Genomic DNA, 20,237 nt, shown 5'->3' with positions numbered 1-20,237 from the left:
GCACACATCACTAAGACCAGCACTTGGAAGACAGAGGCAGGCAGATCTCTGAGCTCAAGGCCAGACTGGTCTACAGAGTTCCAGGACAGCCAGTGCGACACAGAGAAGCCCTGCCTCAAACAAACAAACAAACAAAAAGAATAAACACAGAAGAAATAAAAAAAAAAAAAACACCCCAGACACTATCCAAGCCAGAGTTGTCGGAGAAGGCTCACCTTGTGATGTGCAGTAGTACCCTCCATTTGGATATGATCATAGCCATCTTGTAGCCAACAAGTTTGACTTTTTGGCAGGAAAAGTCACATGATAAAGGGAAGAGTCTGGTGAACTAGGTATGAATAATCTTACAGTCCTATGTCAGAAGTTTCTGGGATGGCAGAAGCAACTCTCTCCTATGGGATCCAAGCCAACTTCTCACATAGACTCAAGCCAGCCTCAGAACTCAGTGGTGGTGACACACTACAGAAAATAGCTTAAAAGAGGTTTATTTTTAAGTAAAGTTCACATCTTTATTTTATAGATGAAATCCCCCATTTTAAAAAAGTGGTTCTATACTTTTATAAGTTTGTTGTTTGAGACAGGGTTCTTTATGTAGTTCTGGCTGTCCTGGAACTCACTATGTGGATCAGGTTGGCTTTGAACTCAGTGATCCACCTGCCTCTGCATCCCAAGTGTTGGGATTAAAGGTGTGTGCTACCGCTGCCTAGCTTTTACATTAGTTCTTAATCTTTATGATAAGAAGTACACATGTATACACACACACACACAGAGAGAGAGAGAGAGAGAAAGAGAGAGAGAGAGAGAGAGAGGAGAGAAGAGAATTACTGTCTCAAACCTTGCAGTACTTTTCAAATACAGGTATGATATAATTTTAAAAGTACGTATTTGGGGCCTGGCATGGCGTTACACCTTTAATCCCATCACTTGGGGGCAGGGACAGGGATGGCAGGTGGATCTCTGTGAGTTAGAGGCTAGCCTAATCTACATATTGAGTCCCAGGACAGCTAGGGTTACTTGGAGATACTCTTGTCTCATAAAACAAACAAACACATAACAACAGCTCCGTGGTTGAGTGGTTGCTATTCTAAGAGGATCTGAGTTTGGTTCCCAGCACCCACACTGGCAGCTGACAACTACCTGGGACTCCAGCTCCAGGGATCCCTTTTTTGGTCTCCAAACATACTCACACATGCGTCCACACACTCGCACATAACAAAACTTAGAAAAAATAAGAAAATACATTCTTTTCTGAGTGAAGCTAAGGAGCGAGCCCAGGGTTCAAGCAAATGTTCTACCATGGAGTTGTACTCTCAGCCCCCAAATGTATCCACTGTCAACTTGATAGGATTCAGATCATCTAGGAGGCAAACCTCTGGAGGTTCGAAGTGAGTTTCTTGATTGGGCTAATTTAGGTGGAGACCCATCTTTCCCATGGGTCTTGGACTTAGTAAGAAGGAGAAAGTGAGCTGTGTCCATCTTGCTGCTTCCTGACTGCAGAAGCAATGTGACCAGCTGCCTTGAGTTCTTGCTGCAGGGCACTCCACCATGACAGACTGTACCTACACCCACACAGTACGAGCCCAGGCAACCCTTCCTTCCACTGCTCTTGCCAGGTGTGTGTCATAGCAATAAGAACAGCAGCGGACACTGTTGAACACCTCAGAGCTCAGTCCTCAGGGATCTGCATGGACATCTCTTGACTGCACATGGTCATCTCACACTGCTATAGGGACTGCTGTTCAAAACTCAAACCCAGGAGCAGCATTCCTGGTCTGTGCCTCCCTTCCTGGAATGCACACTCAACACAGAACACTGCTGGGTGGAAGGGCTCTGATTTAGGACCATTCTACTTCTATTTAGTTGCTTTCCAACAACTGAAGATCAGAGCTAGTCAAGTCTACAGCATCTGAAAGAGAAGTAAACTTTAAGGCTGTAAAATAAAGAGTATTCATGCATCCAAGGCCATTCCTTCTTACCCATCACAATCATGTTCCTATCTCTCTCTGTTCTCACCAGGCACCCAATACCTATCTGAAGTTGTCTTATCAAATAGTCTCCAAGGTGGGATTGATGAATGGGAGATATCAGATTCTAATCACCAAGGTAACTTAGCTTCTGAATTTTTTTTTTTTTTGGACAGGGTCTCATGATTTGCTTTGGCTGTCCTGGAACTTGCTATCTAGACTAGGCTGGCCTTGAGCTCACAGATCTGCCTACTTGTGCCTCCCAAGGGCTGGAATTAGAGGCATGTACTACCATGTTTGGCCCAGCTTCTGAATTACTAATATTTCAAAAGGTAAAAATATGATCTTGCCAGTCTTCATGGCTTAATGTCCCCATCTTCTCTCCCCTTTCCCTTTGATCTACTATATACATACAAATACATTTAAAATATACAGTAGGACCAGCTGGGCAGTGGTGTGCACACTTTTAATCTCAGCAGAGGCAGGCGGATCTCTGTGAGTTCAAGGCCAGCCAGGTCTACAAGAGCTAGTGCCAGGGCAGGCCCCAAAGATACACAGAGAACCCTGTCTCTTAAAACCAAACCAAACCGAACAAACAAAAAAACCCAGTACAACTCTGGGTTCAAAAAAATCTGAAAATATAGTATTTAAACTGTGACAAACCATGGTATAATACTCCCACTCTTACAGAGGCAGAACAGGCCTTTGAATTCACACATTTCATCTCTTAGTCAAATGCTCCGTGTCCTTTGGCTACATTCTTAGGATAGCTTTGCTCTGTAAAGACTTGGATGCAAGGCCTGCCCTCTCTCTCAGCAGATTGACTTCCTCAGCACTCTGGAGAGTCTGTGTGTGCTTCAGTAAGAAGTGGCTAATGAAGAGCTTCAGGCCTTCTTGCAACATTCCCAGCTTTGGGTTGTCAGACACTCTGAAAGGGAATTGGAGACATAGGTCAGGGAGGGGCTGGTCTTCCAGATCTCAGTGCCTGACAGTTCAAGCAGCAAGGCAAAACCTACTTTCAGGCATTTGTTTTTTTGGATGATGGGATAAAACTCAAGGTTTTCCATAAGATAGGCAAGTACTCTGCTACTGAGACACCCCCACCCTGTCCCTTATTTATGAGAATTTATTATTAGGCAGAACCTTACTATACTGTCTAAGCTGGTCTCGAACTCCTGGACCCAAAGCATTCCCCTTTGCTCAGCCTCTAGAAAAGTTGTGACCACAGGAATGTCACTACACCTGGATAAAGCAGTCTAGGGGGGCTTCAAATTTGGAACCCTCTGCCTCAGTCTCTGAGGTGCTAGGACTCCCGACATGAGCTGCTATAACTGGTTGTACCCAATTGCTTTTAAAGTAGAATTCTGGGTGTGGTGGTACATGTCTTTAATTCCAGCACTGGTGAGGCACAGACCTGTGAGAACAAGGTCAGTTTGGTCTTCAAAGCAAGCTCTAGGCTAGTCAGGGATATATAGTGGGACTATGTCCCAAAACCAAAATAAAATGAACAAATAAACTTTTTTTTTTTTTTTTTTTTTTTTGAGACAGGCTTACTCTGTGTCCTAGCCTGGCTTTGAATTCACCAGGCTGGCCTTGAGCTTATAACAATTCTTCTGCCTCGGCTTCTTAAGTTCTGGGATTACAGGTGTGAACCAAAATGCCCAGCTTTCACTTGAACTTCTTGAGGGCTAGGGATGAAGCTCAGTGGTAGAAGCATATGCTTAGCACAGAGAGGCCTGAAACGTTGGCACCTCATAGGAAGAACATGAAATGAAACCCAAGGAGCAGCTTAACATATGCATGTGTTACAAACCACTGTTCTCCATTAAGCAAGTCTTGCAATTCTTCAATCCTGTGCATAGATATTACAATGTAGAACTCGGTCTAAAATCATGTGCTAGGCACATCCCCGGCATTATAAGCCATCAGGAGTGAAATGGGAGTAACCTCCGTGCTTGCCCAAATGGCAATGCTTGCTCTTTTCCCATGTCTTCTCAGGAAATACTGGGCACGTACCTTGAGAAAATTAAACCCAGGTCTTCTTCTTCTGTTTCCATCAACAGTTCAGTCAACACTTTACGTAGGAAGTGGACTCTAGGTTTATCCAATTCACTGAATTCAACTACCTAAGGGTCAGGAGATAGGAAAACATCATCCTGCTGATTCAGTGTTACCACGATTTGTGAGAAGCTTTCTGCAGCACTAACTGCTGGCAAGCACACAGAGCACTGCTAGGCAAGACGGGCTGGCTCCCGGGCTGTGAGCTACACGGCCACAGGGACCATAGCTACGGGGCTAACACTCCAAATCTAGGTTTACTTAGTAGAGGGAAAACAGGTATGTATTGCCTCTGTCCTCTGAAGCAGCAACTCCTGAGTTACAACTCTGCACAGAGAGGCCAATTAGTATGCACATATTATGTGTTTCCCAGAAAAGCACCACGACTGCACAAAGCTCAATTTTAGCAGTAGGATAAGTATGCTATACTTACACTGTGGACTTCCACACAGAAGACATTACTCAGAGACCCAGACAGCAACATGGAGAAAACACACACTCAAGTTGAATTTAAACGGAGTTTCACAATCTCTTCCAAACATGCTTCCCCTAACACTTTGGGCTATTCCTCCAAAATCTTGGGCTTTTTTATTCTTTCTCTAAAGCCTCCAATTCTGCAGTTGTGGTGCATGCCTTTAATCCCAGCACTTGGGAGGCAGAGGCAGGTGGATCTCTGTGAGTTTGAGGCCAGCCTGGTCTACAAGGCGAGTTTCAGGACAGCCAGGCTGTTACACAGAGAAACCCTGTCTAATAAAATTGTCTATGCTCATAACAAAGAAAAAGCCACAGAAGTACAGGGTACAGTAGGTAACTAGGCATTGCCTAGAGACTTGAGCTATGCCCACATACACTCTGCTTACAGACACAGGCATGGGAAACCACAAAAGCATGCCTAGGAACAAGTATACACATCACAGTAGAGTGGCTCCCCTGAGAAGAGCCAAGGGCACAGACAAGAACCCAGGAACAGGGTCAAGGATGTATCAAGGGCCCTGTGATGGTTATTCTCGACTGTCAACTTGACTACACCTGGAACTAAAACCCTACCAGTGAGGAACTTTCTGCTTAATTTGAAATAGGAAGATCCACTTCTAACCCAGAGTTTGAGGTGGGAAGATCCACCTTTAATCTGGGCCACAACTTCTGCTGGAAGCCATATATGGACATGGAAAAAAGAAGCTCTTGTTCTTTGCCTGCTTGTCCTACCTTGCTAGCAAGCCCATTCCTTCACTGGCATTGGAGACTACTGTTTTAGAAGTCCACCATATATGGAAGATCAGCTGGGATAGCCAACCTCTTGGACTGGGCAACTACTGGATTCTTGGATTTTCTGCTCACAGTCATTGTTGAATCAGCTGAACTGCAAACTGTAAGTCATTCTAATAAATCCCTTTTCTATATATATCGAGAGATTGATGCTAATGTTGTTACTCTAGAGAACCCTATCATCCACAGCTGGTTCCTGCCCACTTCTCACAGTCACAAGGAAATTGTCAGCAGATATTTGGATGAAAGGCAGGAAGGACAATGCACACAGGACACAGGAGGCTGCACTGAAGACCTGTCACAGAAGGACAGAAGGATTTTTTAGGACACTGGCAGCTCATCTTGAATCCCACCTCCTGTGCCTCAGGTGGGAACAGACAGCATTTTGCCTCAGGTGGGAATGGACATTATTTTGCAGCGAAGATCCACAACTAGGTCTTTAAAAGGAGGAAAGTCTATCTTAACTAGTAGTATGTCAACTTGACACAAGTCAGGGTCATCTGAAAGGAGGGAGCCTCAGTTGAAAAAATGTCTCCATAAAATGGGCTGTAGAGATTGATTCTAGAGGGCCCAGCCCACTGCAGTAGGACCAGCTCTAGGCTTGGGGGGTCTTGGGTTCTATAAGAAAGCAGGCAGAGCTGCAGTTTTTCAGGACCTCTGCATCAGCTCCTGCTTCCAGGTTCCTGTCCTGACTTCCCCCTGTGATAGACTGTCACCTGGAAGTAAAAGTGAAATAAACCCCTTCCTCCCCAAGCTGCTTTTGGTCATCCTGTTTATTACAGCAACATGGTGTTTATCCAGTGAACCTGAAGATAAAGTCCTCTTCACTCTATGCTCCCAGCTGAGCTGTGACCGGTTCAACATTGTATAACTAGAGCTTGGTTATTAAAAAGCCTATAACTGGGCTGATAGGATGGCTCAGCAGGTAAGTAACTTGCCAACAACACTGATGACCTGAGCTGATTCTCAGAACACATGGGGTGGAAAGAGATAACCAATTCCTGAAAGTTTCTTTTTGAACTCAGCACATGCAAGTCCACACACAAAAAATAAATAATGCAAAGCAAAACAAAACCAAAGGGGGTAAAAAACCCAAACAAACAAAAAAGCGAACCCTGTAACTTGACACTAATTCTCTAAGTAAATTTATATTATGTATTGATTAGATATTTTCTGTGATGGCTATGATAACGAAAACATTTTATAGCTGGGGTATTGGTGGCAGCGCACACCTTTAATCCCAGTACTGGAGAGGCAGAGGCAGGTGGATCTCTGAATTTGAGGCCAGCCTGGTCTACAGAGTGAGTTCCAGGACACCGGGGATACACAGAGAAGCCGTGTCTCGAAAAACCCAAACCAACAACCCCCACTCCTCCCAAAAAGAAAGAAAACATTCCAGAGGTTCAGTAAAGGCATTTTAAAATACACCAGATAAAAAGAATTTTACTAATTTCTTGCATGATACAGACCTTTAGGATAGAAAGTGGAAGTGATTTTGTCTTCAACAAGTGTGCCACCAGATGAACCAGATTTGAGAATTTAGTGGCTGGCAAATTTTCTAAGTCCCGAAATTTGTCCCATATGCTGAATTGGAAAGTCATCTAGTTAACAGTAAAGAAGAAAAAAGTTAAAATGTAGCAAACAACTGGAACAACTCACCGGAACATACTTTATAGGTACTCTATAGTCAATAACCCAAATTACGACTAAGAGCAACTTCCTGACACCATCACAGAAGTTCCTTTTGGTTGTAGTTCTGTCCCACATGTCAACATATGGCTTTGAAGAAAGGTTAGCAACAACCAGTTATTAGATACCAGTATTCGATACACTAGAGAGGTGTCCAGCCAGCCTGGCACAATCCTGCCAGCCGTGGCAGACAAGCTGCCTCGGGATGTTCTTGTTACCTTGCCCCACTGTTCTGGCTGCTAGCAAGGACAAGATCCATGGTGGGATAATGAGCCAGGCAGATATACTGGTGGTCTTCTAAGTTACCTGGAATCTCCGTTCATAGCTGCAGAACTTGCTAGCCAGGAAAGCATAGAAAGGGTTGTAGGTTTTTTCCTGCAGGCAGCAATCCATGAGAATGTGAACGATCTCTCTCTCCTGTTGGTCCTTCAGCCCAAGCCTAAAAACAACCAGACTAAGAATGTATACTACTTCAATTTTTAGGTCAAAATCAGTCCTCCCTGTCAGAGGAGTCCAGTGGAAAGGGAGTTGGTAAAGATGGTGATGGCAGTCACACACTGGTCCCAGCCCCGATGGCCTTAGTGTCCTATGATGTGACAAAATGTGTGAAGCACACACAGCTCCCAAGTTGTATAGTAGCTACAAGCCAAGGACTGGTTCTTGCAGACAGCACAGGCGACTCTTCTGTGATGCCATGAAGCCGGGTGTGGTTAAGGTAATGACTTTACTTTTTGTTTTTTTTTAATTATGTTTTTAAATTTTCTACGTGTATGAGTGTTTTGCTTGCATATATGTCTGTGCATCGCCTGCATGTCTACTGCCCATACGGATCAAAAACAGGCATCTGAGACCCTAGACTGGAGTACAGACATTTGTGAGCTGCCATGTGGGCACTAGTAATCAAACCTGGGTTCTGAGGAAGAGTAGTAGCAAGTACTCTTAAATGCTGACCCATCTCACCAGACTTTTTTTGTTTTGTTCTGAGACAGAGAAACTGTCTAACCCTGTGTAGCCCTGGTTGTCTTGGAACTTACTCTGTAGACCAAGTTCAAGTTGGCCTTGAACTCAGAGATCCACCTGCCTCAGCTTCCTGAGCACTAGGACGAAAGGCTTTTTTGTTTTTGCTTGCTTGTTTGTTTGTTTTTGTATAACTTAAGGTAACAGCTGTGGTGCTGTATAACAATAACCCAACACTTGGGAAGCTGAGGTGGGGAGATTTGTGAGTTCAAGACCAGCTTGACCTATACAAGGAGACCTGTCTCAAACCTCCCAAACACCCTTCTCCCAGGTAAAACTCACAACAAAATGCATTCTGTGTACAGTCCTGTGACTGTGGATAGGCCCACAGGGTCAAACAGCAAGCACTCCAGTGGAAACAGTTCTACAGTCCCTCTACCTCCTTCCTCCCTTTGTAGCAGGTCACTCTTCCTGAAACACAGGCCACTACAGATGTGTTTTCTGTGCCTCTAGTTCTGCTGTGTCAACATGTCAACAGTCATGAAGTAGCTGTCCAAGTCTGGCTCTTGTCCCAGGTACAGAATATTTAAGACCCATCCTTGCTGTATGAGCCTTGCTGCCCTGTCTCCTGCAGAACTGACTGACAAGCAACCCTTGTACCTAGAGGACCCACAGTCAGTCTACCCATGAGTGGAAGAACACACAGCCTTGAAGTTTCTGGTGATTAAAGATAACTGATTGTCTTTCTTCTTTTGGAGGGCATTAGGAGTTGAATCCACAGCCTTGCCTGTACATGCCAAACAAGACCTCTACCCACTGAGCCATGTCCCTAGCCCAAGTTGACTGTCCTCTGAATCCAGGAGCTGTAGACAAAAGCAGATGCTCTATGTATGACTTAGGAGAAAACAGCAACTTTGCTGCCATGTTACCCCCACACCATCCCCAAGCAACAAACAAAACCCAACAGAAAAACAGCATGCCTTTCAAGTGTATGTGGGCCACCCAAATAGCCAGTTTCATTTCAGCTGTACTATAGCAATCCTTGGGGTTACATGTGTACAAGAATAGACAGCGATCAAAAAAAAAAAATCTGCAATGCTGGAATGCTGGAGTCAAGGACAATCCCAGCCTGGCTAATGATTTTCATGAATAAAAGTGAGGTGGGCAGGAAGTCACTGTTAAGTCTGATACACCTTTTCTTTTGTATCCTAGCTGACCTGGAAGTAAGACTGACCAGTTTTAGCTTCACAAGTGATAGGATAATAGGTTGCGTCACCATGCCCAGCAATGTTAAAGGTTTGAAAACATTGAAATGAACTAGAATGTACAGCTTCCTTATGTTTTCTGATAAAAATAATGTGATGTAGAGTGACTTGAGGAGGAAAGGGTTTATCTAGCTAACACTTTCAGGTCACAGTCTACACTGAGGAAACAGGGCAGGAACCACAGAGGAATGCTGCTTACTGGCTTACCCTCTGGCTTACTCACGCTAGGCTAGTTCCTTATTCAGCCCAGCACCACCTGCTTGAAATGGTGCTTCCCACAGTGGGTTGAATCTCACAGCAGTTATGATGGTCCCTCACGGACACATCCACAGACCAACCTGTTACAAACAGTTACTCTATTTCAAGTGATTCTAGGCAGTGTCAAGTTGACAGTTAATACTAACTAGGCCATGAGAGAACGGTGAAGGAAATACTTTTTGGCATAAAGGACATCATTCAGAACTGGAACATTTCCCAAAGGTCATGTGTTGAGGGCTTTGTCCCTATCCCATGGTGTTACTGGAAGTGAAGGAACCCTGAGAAGGCCCAGTAGAAGGGTAGTTAGGTCACTGGGGACACGCCCCCTTCAAGGGGATGCAGGGAAGCTAGATCTTCTTTCTGCTTCCCAGCTTCCATGAAATAAGCAGGTCTTTTCTACCACATTTCTGCAATGATGTACTGTCCCACCACTACCCAGCGCAATAGGGTCAGGGAACCCTGGACTGAAACTCTAAGCCCAAATAACTTTTCCTCCTTCAAGTTGATTTTCTCAGGCATTCTGAGAGTCAACAGAAAGTTGACTGTGGGACCCCACATGTGACTCACTTTCCATTTGGGGTCAATTCTGACTTAAAAGTCATTTGGGTTCAAGCTTGCTTGCCCTGCCTGCATCCTTGAGGGCTGCAAGAAAGTTCTGATTAAGTCCATGGGAAAGAGCATTTTGCCCAATGAAAGAATACATTATTGAATACAGGCTGCTGAATGTCAGTCGAGGGCACATCCAGATAGAAGAAACTGCTTGCTCAAGAACAGGAATCTGAAGGTCTATGCTGTGCTTTGTTCTGTTTTTGTGTATAAGCAGGCTCTGAAATAAACTCAGGGCCGTGCAGAGTAAGCTGGCAGTCCCCCGAATCTACCCTGTGTTTTCTGTCTCAGTTTCTCTCAGGCTAACAGTTCTTTAGCCTCAGCGCCCCCTTCCAGGTACCCTGGCTGACTCCGTTAGAGCAGGCGCCGACAACTGACTAGCAATGGGCAAGTGGGACCCTTTGACTGGACAAGATAATCCTCCTTTAACAAAGTCTCTCAGAGACAGAAACTGACTGAGGGACTCAGTGCTGCCTACATTCAGCAAGCAGCAAGGTCTCAGAAGTGTAAGCAAGCTCAAGGTTTCCATATCAACAAGGCCCAGTTCAGAAAACCCAATCATCAGACTTGCACTTATTTCTAAGTTTGAACCAGATTAAGGAAGGATTTAACATTCAATTCAAAATTTACAACTAATCACAGGAACTATATTGTAAGCTTTATATCACGAGTCAGAAAGCTAGAGATAACAGTTCCCGACAGTCAGGCGGCTGGTTACACTGCCGGTCAAGCTCTCACCTGACTCTACACACACCACTTACCAGGGTGCTCTTGTAGGGATCAATGTCTCAGGAGCTTCTCGTGGAACCCAGACACTCAGAGGAGGGGTTCAGATTAGCCAAAAGCTGAACCTAGATCTATGTACAGTATGTCTACTAAATAACAGATCAAAATGCTCACACCAATGCTTACTTCAGCAGCTTCTCAAAAGCATCCAGGAAGTCCTCACTTGTCATGATAGTGCAGAATATGTTCCTCCTGACATCAGTGTTCATTCTCTGCTTCCTTGCAAGCTCCAGGATCTTGGAGCTCACCTGAAAAGAAAGAGGTCAGTGTCCAGACCCTCCCATCATCCCGATGGAAGAAGTTTTCTCAGAAACAGGACACTGCTCCTTAGCATAGCATGTTTCTGAACTTGAATTTCTAAAGTATAACATACACATTTGAGCACATAAGAGAGAAAAGCTCAGTGGGAGCTTTCTCAGGAGGTGGATTTGCTCTGTGGATCAGATTTGTGCATCAAATGAAGATCAAGTTCAGATACAAGCTGCTGCCAGAGTCTGGAAGTAAGACCAAGGTCTCCAGGAAGGAAAGACAAAGGAAATCGGAGTCACAATTTGAATCCACAGTAGGGACTGGAACCTACACCTCCTGGGAATAGCATGTGCCCGAGTTCCAACAACAGCTCCTCTCAGGTGAGTTTCATCTTTACCCCTTTCTTACACTCAATTTCTAGATTTTATTTAAATTGGGTCTCGGAACTTTTTTTTTTCATTTTTGGTTTTTCAAGAGTGTGTTTCAATGTGTAGACCAGACCGTCTGCAAATTCACAGAGATCCACTAGCCTCTGCCTCCTGAGTGCTGGAACTAAAGGTGTGTGCCACCACCACCCAGTGGGTGTGGGAACTTAAAAAATTTTTTAGAAGCAGAGAAACTGAGTTAATCATATGCTGACAGGAGCTACTTCTATGAGGCATCCTGATAAGCCTGTGTAGTACACTTCATGAATACTCAGGAATAACAGGGAGCTACTTTAGGCAGAGTAGACTTGTAACACAGCAGGCTAGGCAACCACTGGGGTCTTCATACCGTTCCTGCAGGCGGCTTCTGTAAGAGCGTTTGATGACTGTTGTCGATCATTGGGGTCCCACTCCACGCAGACCCCACAATCCACCAGCGACCAGTCTGTTCTGCATTTAAGATGCCATCCCAGGAGATTCGAAGCTGAGTCTCAGAACCTGAGCCAGCATTGCGTACCTGATTAAAAGAAAAAGGCTTCATGAAGAGCCTCGGCTGGCTCACACTCTAAACTTCTCTTACGCTTTGTTTGAAAAAGGCAGTTTGGGTATATGACTATGGCAATGAATCATGGACAACTGGAACAGTTAGTCTGCTTGGAAAAATGTCAGAAAGAGCCGCCAACTCTTAGTGTTCTGTTTGTGAAGTCTATGGGTCCGTTATCGAAATGTGTGTGACCTGGGCTCTGCAACAATGGCTATGTTAGAATGCCCACAGTAACCATCTCACGCTGTATGGCAAGACTACAGGTTGGACACCTCAGGAGACTCATACTGGGCACTCAACCAACTTGTTGATTCCTGTGCATGGAGGTTCCACAACCTCACTACAGACAGACAGTTTTTAAGACTTGTGCTGAGCACAGCATGACCACTGTTCACAATGAGTACATGCTGGCATGGAGACTCAGGACAAAGCAGAACAGGGTGTCACTCACCAGAGCTCTCTGTAACTTCCTTAGTCTCTCCACAGGCTGAGGATCATAGCCAGGGATTTTACGCATGTCATTGTTCTTCAGGGCCAGCATTGTCTCCAACATGAACCGCACCTTAAAGGAAAAGGAAAAGCACCCGAAGGCATCATTTAACAGCCATTGAGGATTCCACATGGTGAGAAACACATCATGGCTGAAGCACATGGTCACCACTGATGAGAACACTGATAGTCTGGAGGCAGTGTGTGATACATCTAACAGTTCATTAAGCGATAAAGCATCTCAAAATAGACGTGTCTCACTATCTGGAGGCCTTCTCTCCTGCACCCCCACAACCCCAGCCCTGGTGTGAGGGTGACCAGATCCTTCCTTGCAAACCCTTCTCAAGACTTTATCCAGATGCCAAGTTGAATATTCAGAAGCTGTCACCTTCCCTTCCAGTCTCAGATCTCCTGTATATCCTACAGGGTGACCCCAAATTCCCATCCCATGTCCCTGCTCCTGATCACTTACTTCTGATTCCCAAGACGGCACCCACTGCCACCACACTCACACATCTACTTTTGTTTTAGAGATTCCTGAAACCTTCCCCCTGCTCTGGTCATCCCTCATCTTTCCTACACTGGGATCAAAGTCGCCATCAGAGTAGAACATCTGTCAATAACTATCTGCTCAGATCTTCCTCCACCAAGAAAAAAGGCTGGCTCCCTGGGCCTTTTCTTCTCCTTTCTGGTCAAGCCCCCCAGGTTCCCACATTGATGTTCTTCAACAGGTCACATCCAGGCTTCTCGGGTGCTGTCCTAACCCCTCAGACGAGGTGGGAGCTATGAGCCCATTTTACAAAGGAAACTGGCAAGACTAAGCCTCTGCCACTGACACCCAAGCCTGGGAAATAGCTTCTGAGAGGGCAATCAAACCATTTATAATCATAAAATATGTATGAGTTCTTAATGAAGAAATAAGGTTCAAACAGGGTGTGGTGTTACACACCTGTAATCAAAGCACTCAGAAGAGGATTGATCACTATAGGCTGAAGGCCGCTTGTTTGTTCCCAGCAGCTCAGCCCCAAAATAATTACTCAGAAACTATATTATTGCAATACTGTTTGGCCACTAGCTTAAGCATATTTCTAGCTAGCTCTTACATCTAGAATTAATCCATTTCCATTATTTTATATTTTACCACAAGGCTCATAGCTACTGGAAAGGTTCCAGCCGGCAGCTTGTGTCTTTCCCTCTGGTGTCTCGTCTCTGCCTTTTTTCTCCCAGAATTCAGTTTAGTTTTTCCCACCTAGTTCTATTCTGCCTTGCTATAGGCCCAAAGCAGCTTCTTTATTCATTAACCAATAAGAGCAACACATGTACAGACCGACTTCCCACACCAGATCATGAGCCTGAGGCCAGCTTGGGTTATATAGTGAGACTTCATCTCAAAAAAAACCCCAAGGAAACGAAAGCAGATCCCTCAAAACCAAGGTCAGTTTGCAGGCTAAAGAAAACGTCAGAGTACTAGGTAAGGCAGAAGAGAACAAAGAGCAGGAGCTCAGCCAGCTACTCATTTACGCCCTATGTGCTTCATGGACACTCAGCAGGTCAAGTGGCACTCCTACCCTGTTCTGGTCCTGAAACATGCTGCCTGCCCCACTGGCCTTGGCCTGGGCTTCTGTGATCAGCTCCTTAAGAGACAAAGCGTCATCTTTTCTCAATGCAAAGCCCACATTTTTCAGCATCAGCAGAATCAGCTCAATGTCTTTTTCCATAAACGTTCCAACAAGCTTCTTCAAAATGTCAAAGATGAGGAGAGACTGTACCACGTGGAAGTTGTACAAATGTGCAATCATGGTAAACAGGTTGTCTAGTTCTTTCCCCTCACCTCCATCTTTATAGACATCATCAAACTTCTTCACCACAGCCTCAAGGAAGCAAGCACCAACCTGAAGAAGATGGAAGAAATGTCATCATGTTATTCTGGGATCCTGCCTGTCAAACTGCACAAATACGTGTAAAGTACACACGAATCCAGGAGGGATAAGAACTTCAGCAGGGGAGCTGGTAACTAAGAATGCAGACTTCAGTAACTCAGGCTTCACATACTGATGAAAAGATTCCAGATAATAAACACAGCACTGAGTGCTTGCCTCAGCAGAGAAACCTTTTCTATAAAAATACTCTCATGTCTTTAGAATCATCAAAAAAGTGGTGGCTTCCCTTGGAGTCACTGTGGTTCCCTAGAAAAATTCCTTTAAAAAGCGATAGCAAGATGGCTCCGCATAAAGGAGCTTGCTTCCCACCCAATGACCTGAGTTTGGTGTCAGAATACATGCAAGGGTGATAGCCAGGGGAGAGCAGAAGGCCAAGAACTAGCGGATGCTTGATGAAGCTGGGCAAGGTCACTATGGTGCTGTTCTTTTGCTGTTCTGGAACATCTATTTACAATTCATAAGTGTATGCTGGGGAAGAAGGCCAGGATTTCAATTTGTGGTGGTTCTGAACAAAGGCAGCGAAGGTAGAAATGGCAGTAACCCTGCTGCTGGTAGCATCATCTTGTGACTACTCTCTCCTGCAGGATATCCAGCTGGGAGATGAGTAAGGCAGCTGTGATATATGGGAAAGAAAGGGTTGCTCATAGAGTGACATGGGGCAGATTGGCAGGGTAGGCACCATTGAGTGTGATTCCCAGCATTTAGTCTGGATCTCCAGGAACTACACAAGTTGGGGGCTGCTGGTCAAAATCTGTTTCAATGTCAGTTGGACCAGTGCATATTTATGTTAAAATTCATATCAGGTAAGACATGTGGATGTACAAAGGCAGATGAGATCCACATATAGCTCAAAGTGTAATGGGCAACTACACACAGGATTGCTAGACTGCAAAACAACGAAGCTAGAAAGACTGGCAATACTAATTTCTGGAGGCCCAAACTAAAGGCCTGAGGCTTGATTCCCAGCTCAGGTCTTCTCACTGAAGAGAGACCGAAGCACATCCTCTCCTAATAGTACCACCATCCTATACTCATGTAGAATGTTAGCAGGGTCACAAGAAGCATTGAGACACTAACTCAGGTATGTTTTCAGCACACAATTAGGTCCAATTATGTAACCACCTAAATTTTAAATTCTATTAATGTTTTTAAAATTAAACATACTGGTATAATGTAGAAATAGGGGGGAAAAAAAAAACCTCACACTGCCAACACTGATTCTGATATGTGAATTTTAGAACAAACCTGCAAAGGCCTGAATGTTAACTGATTGACAGAAGGCCCCAGTAGCTGAGAACACCCTTTAATATTTTTTTCCTTCCATGAGTTCCTGGGAGGTTTTTCTCAGCACAGTTTAATGGGAACCAGCATCCTGCGAAGGCGGTATATCTGGCACATGCTTGAGTGGATGCCATTAGCTAAAGTACTAAATGACTTCCCCTTGAACAAGTCATCTCATTGTCCTGCACGCTATTAGCAAAGGATAAATGGGAAGTAGGACCGATAATTTCAGGTTTTCAAATCAAGTAAATTCCTGATGCACTGAGGTGGTCATATCTATGACTTTTAAAATAACTCACAGAAATGCCGTCTGCACTCAAATCACTTTGATTAAGTCTGCTGAACTGTCCCACTGAGGGGTAGGATGGGGGAGGCACCACAGCAGCCACAGAACAGTGTCAATTACTGCGATTATGGGGCACCAGGAAAGCTGTCCAGGGCATCCATTACACTTTGTAATAGCAAGAAAATGGACTCGGGCATTCACATGTGAAAATAAGCACACCCTTGGGGGTGGGGGGAGAGCACTACAGAAGCACAATTCCCAAGACGGCCAATGTAGATCTTGCAGAACAGGGCTTCTGAGGTAGTTAGGCCAATCTCTCCTGTCCTGAGCTTCCCAAACTCACAGCCTCCACGTGGAGCACTATTCCAGATGGCACAGGTGTACCTCTATCCCAACCGTGTGGTGAAGGATGCTGACTAAGAGGACATGCTCCATCATCAGTCTGCTGGGCATGGCCGAGGCAGTGACACAGGCATCCATGAGGGTAGTGGTCAGGGTGTCATTCATGTGCTTCCTGCTGTGGGTCATGTACAGCTCCTCCAGCTGCCCACTTATAGATGCCATGTTTGGCTCGCTCAGTCTGCAGTGAAGTATGAGCAGAGTTACTGATACATTCTGTTTTATGGATATTATATGACCCAGAAACCACCCAAACTTTGCCACAAAAACCTGGTGCATACTGCTCTTAACACACTCTAGAATTCTGAAATAATGAAACCATGTTTTAGCAGTGCATAGCCACTGAAGCATACCCTAGGATCCTCTCTATGTCTGCACATATGCCCACAGGTGGCCTGATCTACTATCCCCCAGAGGCAGTGATCACTCCTAGGTGGTGAGTTAAGGAAAAAAAAACCGAAAAAACCATGAACTTAGTCATCTCTTATGTGACACAGACACACTCTGTGTACCTGTGCTTACTACTGAACCAGCTGTCAAAACAACAGGTAGTGGTGGAAATTACAGGATTATTAGGGAAACAGCGTGGGCTTAACAAAAAAGAAAGAGAAAGCACAAAGGAGGGAAGAGGAGGTGTGACAAGGACTGGCATGAGAACCTTCTGTGATAGAGTAACCATGCATCTTGATACTGGTGGCAGACACTCAAATCTTCATGGAACAAAACTGCACAGACTTAGTTTCAACCTCTCTCCTGTGAAAAAGATGTGACCTGAAACACTTGTGGGCTCTGTGTCAGTTTCATTTGAGACAGGGTCTCATGTATCCAAAACTGGCTTCAAACTGCCTGTCTAGACAAGGATGACCCTGAACTCCTGATCCTCTTACACGTACCTGCAGAGTCCTGGGATTACAGACTTTACAGACATGTACCACTCACTATGCCTGGCTGGCTTATGTGGCCTGGCAAGCTAGGGCTTTAGGCTTTGTGCATGTTAGATGAATACTCTACTAACTTAGCCACACCCCCAGTTCTCTCTCTGTTTTGTTTTTAACTGTAATAATAGCTGGGGGTGATCCCTCTAAGGACTGCTCCCCCCACCTCCCCGTCTTTGTAACTCCCAGTGATCTATAACAACAGGTTAAGCAACAAAAGGACAATATATATTTGAAACCTGACAAAATTAGATGAGGTGCCAGAGGCCAGGAAAGTGGTCATTTTTAGAGGGCTTGGAAGAGGGACCCGAATGAGGCCAAGTGAGGGACATGAAAGAGGGGAAGGGCTTTAAACAAACGATTCTGATACACGGATTAAGTCTAGACAGACAATAGGGAAAGGTAGTGACAAATCCCCACCCACGTGGCTTCTGATGAACCCTCTAATGTTTTATTCTTAAAAAGAACAACAGAAAATGACAACGCTAATGGCCATGGAGGACCCTGTTCACCACCAGGTGAATTATTCACTTTCCAGGGAGGGTGACTTCAGCTGGGCTATTCCTGGGATGATGCAGAAAGAAAGAACCCTGACCTGTTTCTTCCTGCTTCTCAGAATGATCCGTGGGAGGTTTTCAAACATGGAAAGGGCAATATCAAACAGCTGAGCATCCTATCTCCTCAAGAGTGGTCCAGTTATCTCACACCAAGAACAAGGATCCAAAACACTGTCTAGTCCTAGCCCCATCGTGCGCTTTTTAGATGGTTTCTATAGCTAACTGATAATATGCCATGACTGTATAAGGTTACCTGTTAATGAGGCCTTTAACGTGTTTCTTGAGCCTTTCCAGCTCTTCTTTCTTGTGGACATCCACTGTTTCCTCGCCCCGCAACCGAGGTGGGATGTACTTTTCACCACTTTCAACACAGTGCCTTTCCTTGAAGACAGGAATGAAATCGCAAAAAAAATTTACAGTCGACAAACTTAGTATTTTTCCTCTTTACTCAAATACCACCTGGCCTCCTGAAGATTTGGAGCAGCTATTACAGGACGCGGCTGCTCAACAGAGAAGCTCTACTGAGGGAGTGCCTGGAATGGCCTGGGTTGGCCTTACCCTTGGCAGGTGTGGCTGTCATTGTGTCCCCTGCCCCCTCACCCCATCTAGAATGACAGCCCAGAGGGCCTTACACGTTGTTGGCGCCATACCTCATGTTCTATGTCGTCTTCCGAAGAAGTTTCGCTCTTTTCAACGGTCTCTGCAAAACGGACTCTCTTACTCCCTTTATTTTCCAGTGTCCCACCCTCTGTTTCTTCCTCCCTGTGCGAGTTTACATCCTCCGGATCCTCCCGCTGCGCTTGCGAGTCTGAATCCTCCTCACTGTCCTCGGAACTGTTCTCTAGGTCACTCTCCAATGCCTGTTCAGTCTCTGCCTTGGCTTCCTCCTCCTCCTCCCCGCTGCTTTCGTACAGGCCGCCGCCTCTCCCGCATTCCAGGACCCCCAGAATGTAATCTAGTCCGTCGCGCGCGAAGCTGAGCGGCACCGAGTTGCCGTTGCCCTTCTTCTTGCGCTTGTTCAGGCCGAGGCATCGCTCCAGCTTTCGGATCTCTCGGTCCTCCTCCTCGTTGGCCGCTAAAAGTGCCCTCTTCCGGGCGGCGGAGGTGGCGGGACCGGGTTTCCCGGGGCCACCTTTAGTCTTGGCCTTAGGTGACACCGCCGTAACTGGAGAAGAGGAAGTCTTAACCTTATCCTGGGTCGCGGCGGCCTTAATGTTAGCGGAGGAAGCCTTGGCCTTGGTGGGGTTCGCTGTGGCCGTGGCAGGGGTCGGTCGTGAGTCAGAGGGCGGTGGAGCTTTCCGGACGCCGGGAAGACCGACATTACCCTTTCGGTCCCCGGACCCGGAGCCCACAGTCCTCTGCAGGCGCCGCGCTTTCCTCAGGTGTCGCTTCTCCTTACGAAGCTCCTTGCGGCTCTTTCGCCCGCCGGGCCGGGAGCGCGGCACAGCGCTGCGGTCCTCGCAGCCCTCGAGGGCCTCGCTCTCGGAGGTAGCCCGCACGAAGTTCTCCACTGCCAACCGCATCCGCTTCAGGGCCCCCTCCCCACCAACCGGACCGCGGCGACCGCCGCTACGCTTCGGGCGGACCGGGCGCGGGTGCGCTCCACCGCGGCTCGCAGCGCCCATGCTTGCTGAGATGGCTAACTTCCGGGATGCCCAGCTACACGACTTCCGCTAGGGGCGGAACTTCCGGACGAGCGCGTCTGTGAGACTAAAAAGTTGGGATGGGAGGGCGGTGCCCTCTGCTGGTCGGAGGGCGGCAGTCACAGACACTAACTGAAAACTGAAGCCCCGAGTTTGAGGCAAGTCTGGACTACAGAGTCAGTCCAGACAGCCAGGGATACACAGAGAAACCCTGTCTTGAAAAAAAAAGAAAGAAAAAAAGCTGAAACCCGGTCACTTTGTTTTGGGGTGCACAGCGGAACTCACCCTAGCTCTAACTTCCACACATAGCCTAACTTCCACATATCCTTGTTTTTCTATGCATGCATGTGGACCCAAAGGAAGGCAGCCAATACTGTTTCTCTGTATATTCTTTTTTTTTTAAATTTTCTATGATTTATTTATCTTGATTTTGTGTGCGTTAGTGTGAAGGTGTCAGATCCCCTTTTCAGACAATTGTGAGTTGCCATGTAGGTGCTGGGAATTGAACCCAGGTCCTCTGGAAGCACAGTTAGTGCTCTTAACGGCTGAGCCATTTCTCCAGCCCCTCTCTGTATATTCTTTTCTTTCTCCTTTTGAGACATTGTCTCAGTCTGTGGCGCAGGCTGGCCTTGAACTCTCA

General features: G+C 46.0%; 1 protein-coding gene across 2 annotated transcripts; it reads right to left on the bottom strand.

Annotated features, from left to right (window-relative positions):
* Positions 1–469: 469 nt before the first annotated feature.
* On the bottom strand, positions 470–19,598 carry Nom1 (nucleolar protein with MIF4G domain 1). 2 transcript variants are annotated; one of them, XM_048440172.3, is made up of 11 exons: positions 18,605–19,598; positions 18,208–18,335; positions 16,448–16,643; positions 14,125–14,448; positions 12,519–12,629; positions 11,873–12,040; positions 10,976–11,097; positions 7,284–7,416; positions 6,758–6,889; positions 3,981–4,090; positions 470–2,892 (listed from the first exon to the last, which is right to left on the bottom strand). In XM_048440172.3, exons 1-11 carry the CDS (start codon positions 19,577–19,579, stop codon positions 2,718–2,720), a joined length of 2,574 nt encoding a protein of 857 aa, XP_048296129.3. In that variant the 5' UTR covers positions 19,580–19,598; the 3' UTR covers positions 470–2,717. The 2 variants fall into 2 exon arrangements, with proteins under 2 accessions (XP_048296129.3, XP_087763661.1); XM_087907535.1 differs by lacking the exon at positions 3,981–4,090 and having other exon boundaries at positions 2,669–2,892.
* Between the last annotated feature and the right edge of the window lie 639 nt (positions 19,599–20,237).

Source organism: Myodes glareolus, chromosome 6 (assembly GCF_982192425.1).
Source record: "Myodes glareolus chromosome 6, mMyoGla1.1, whole genome shotgun sequence".
Lineage (NCBI taxonomy): Eukaryota > Metazoa > Chordata > Mammalia > Rodentia > Cricetidae > Myodes > Myodes glareolus.
This window is presented reverse-complemented; position numbering and strand designations above follow the sequence as displayed.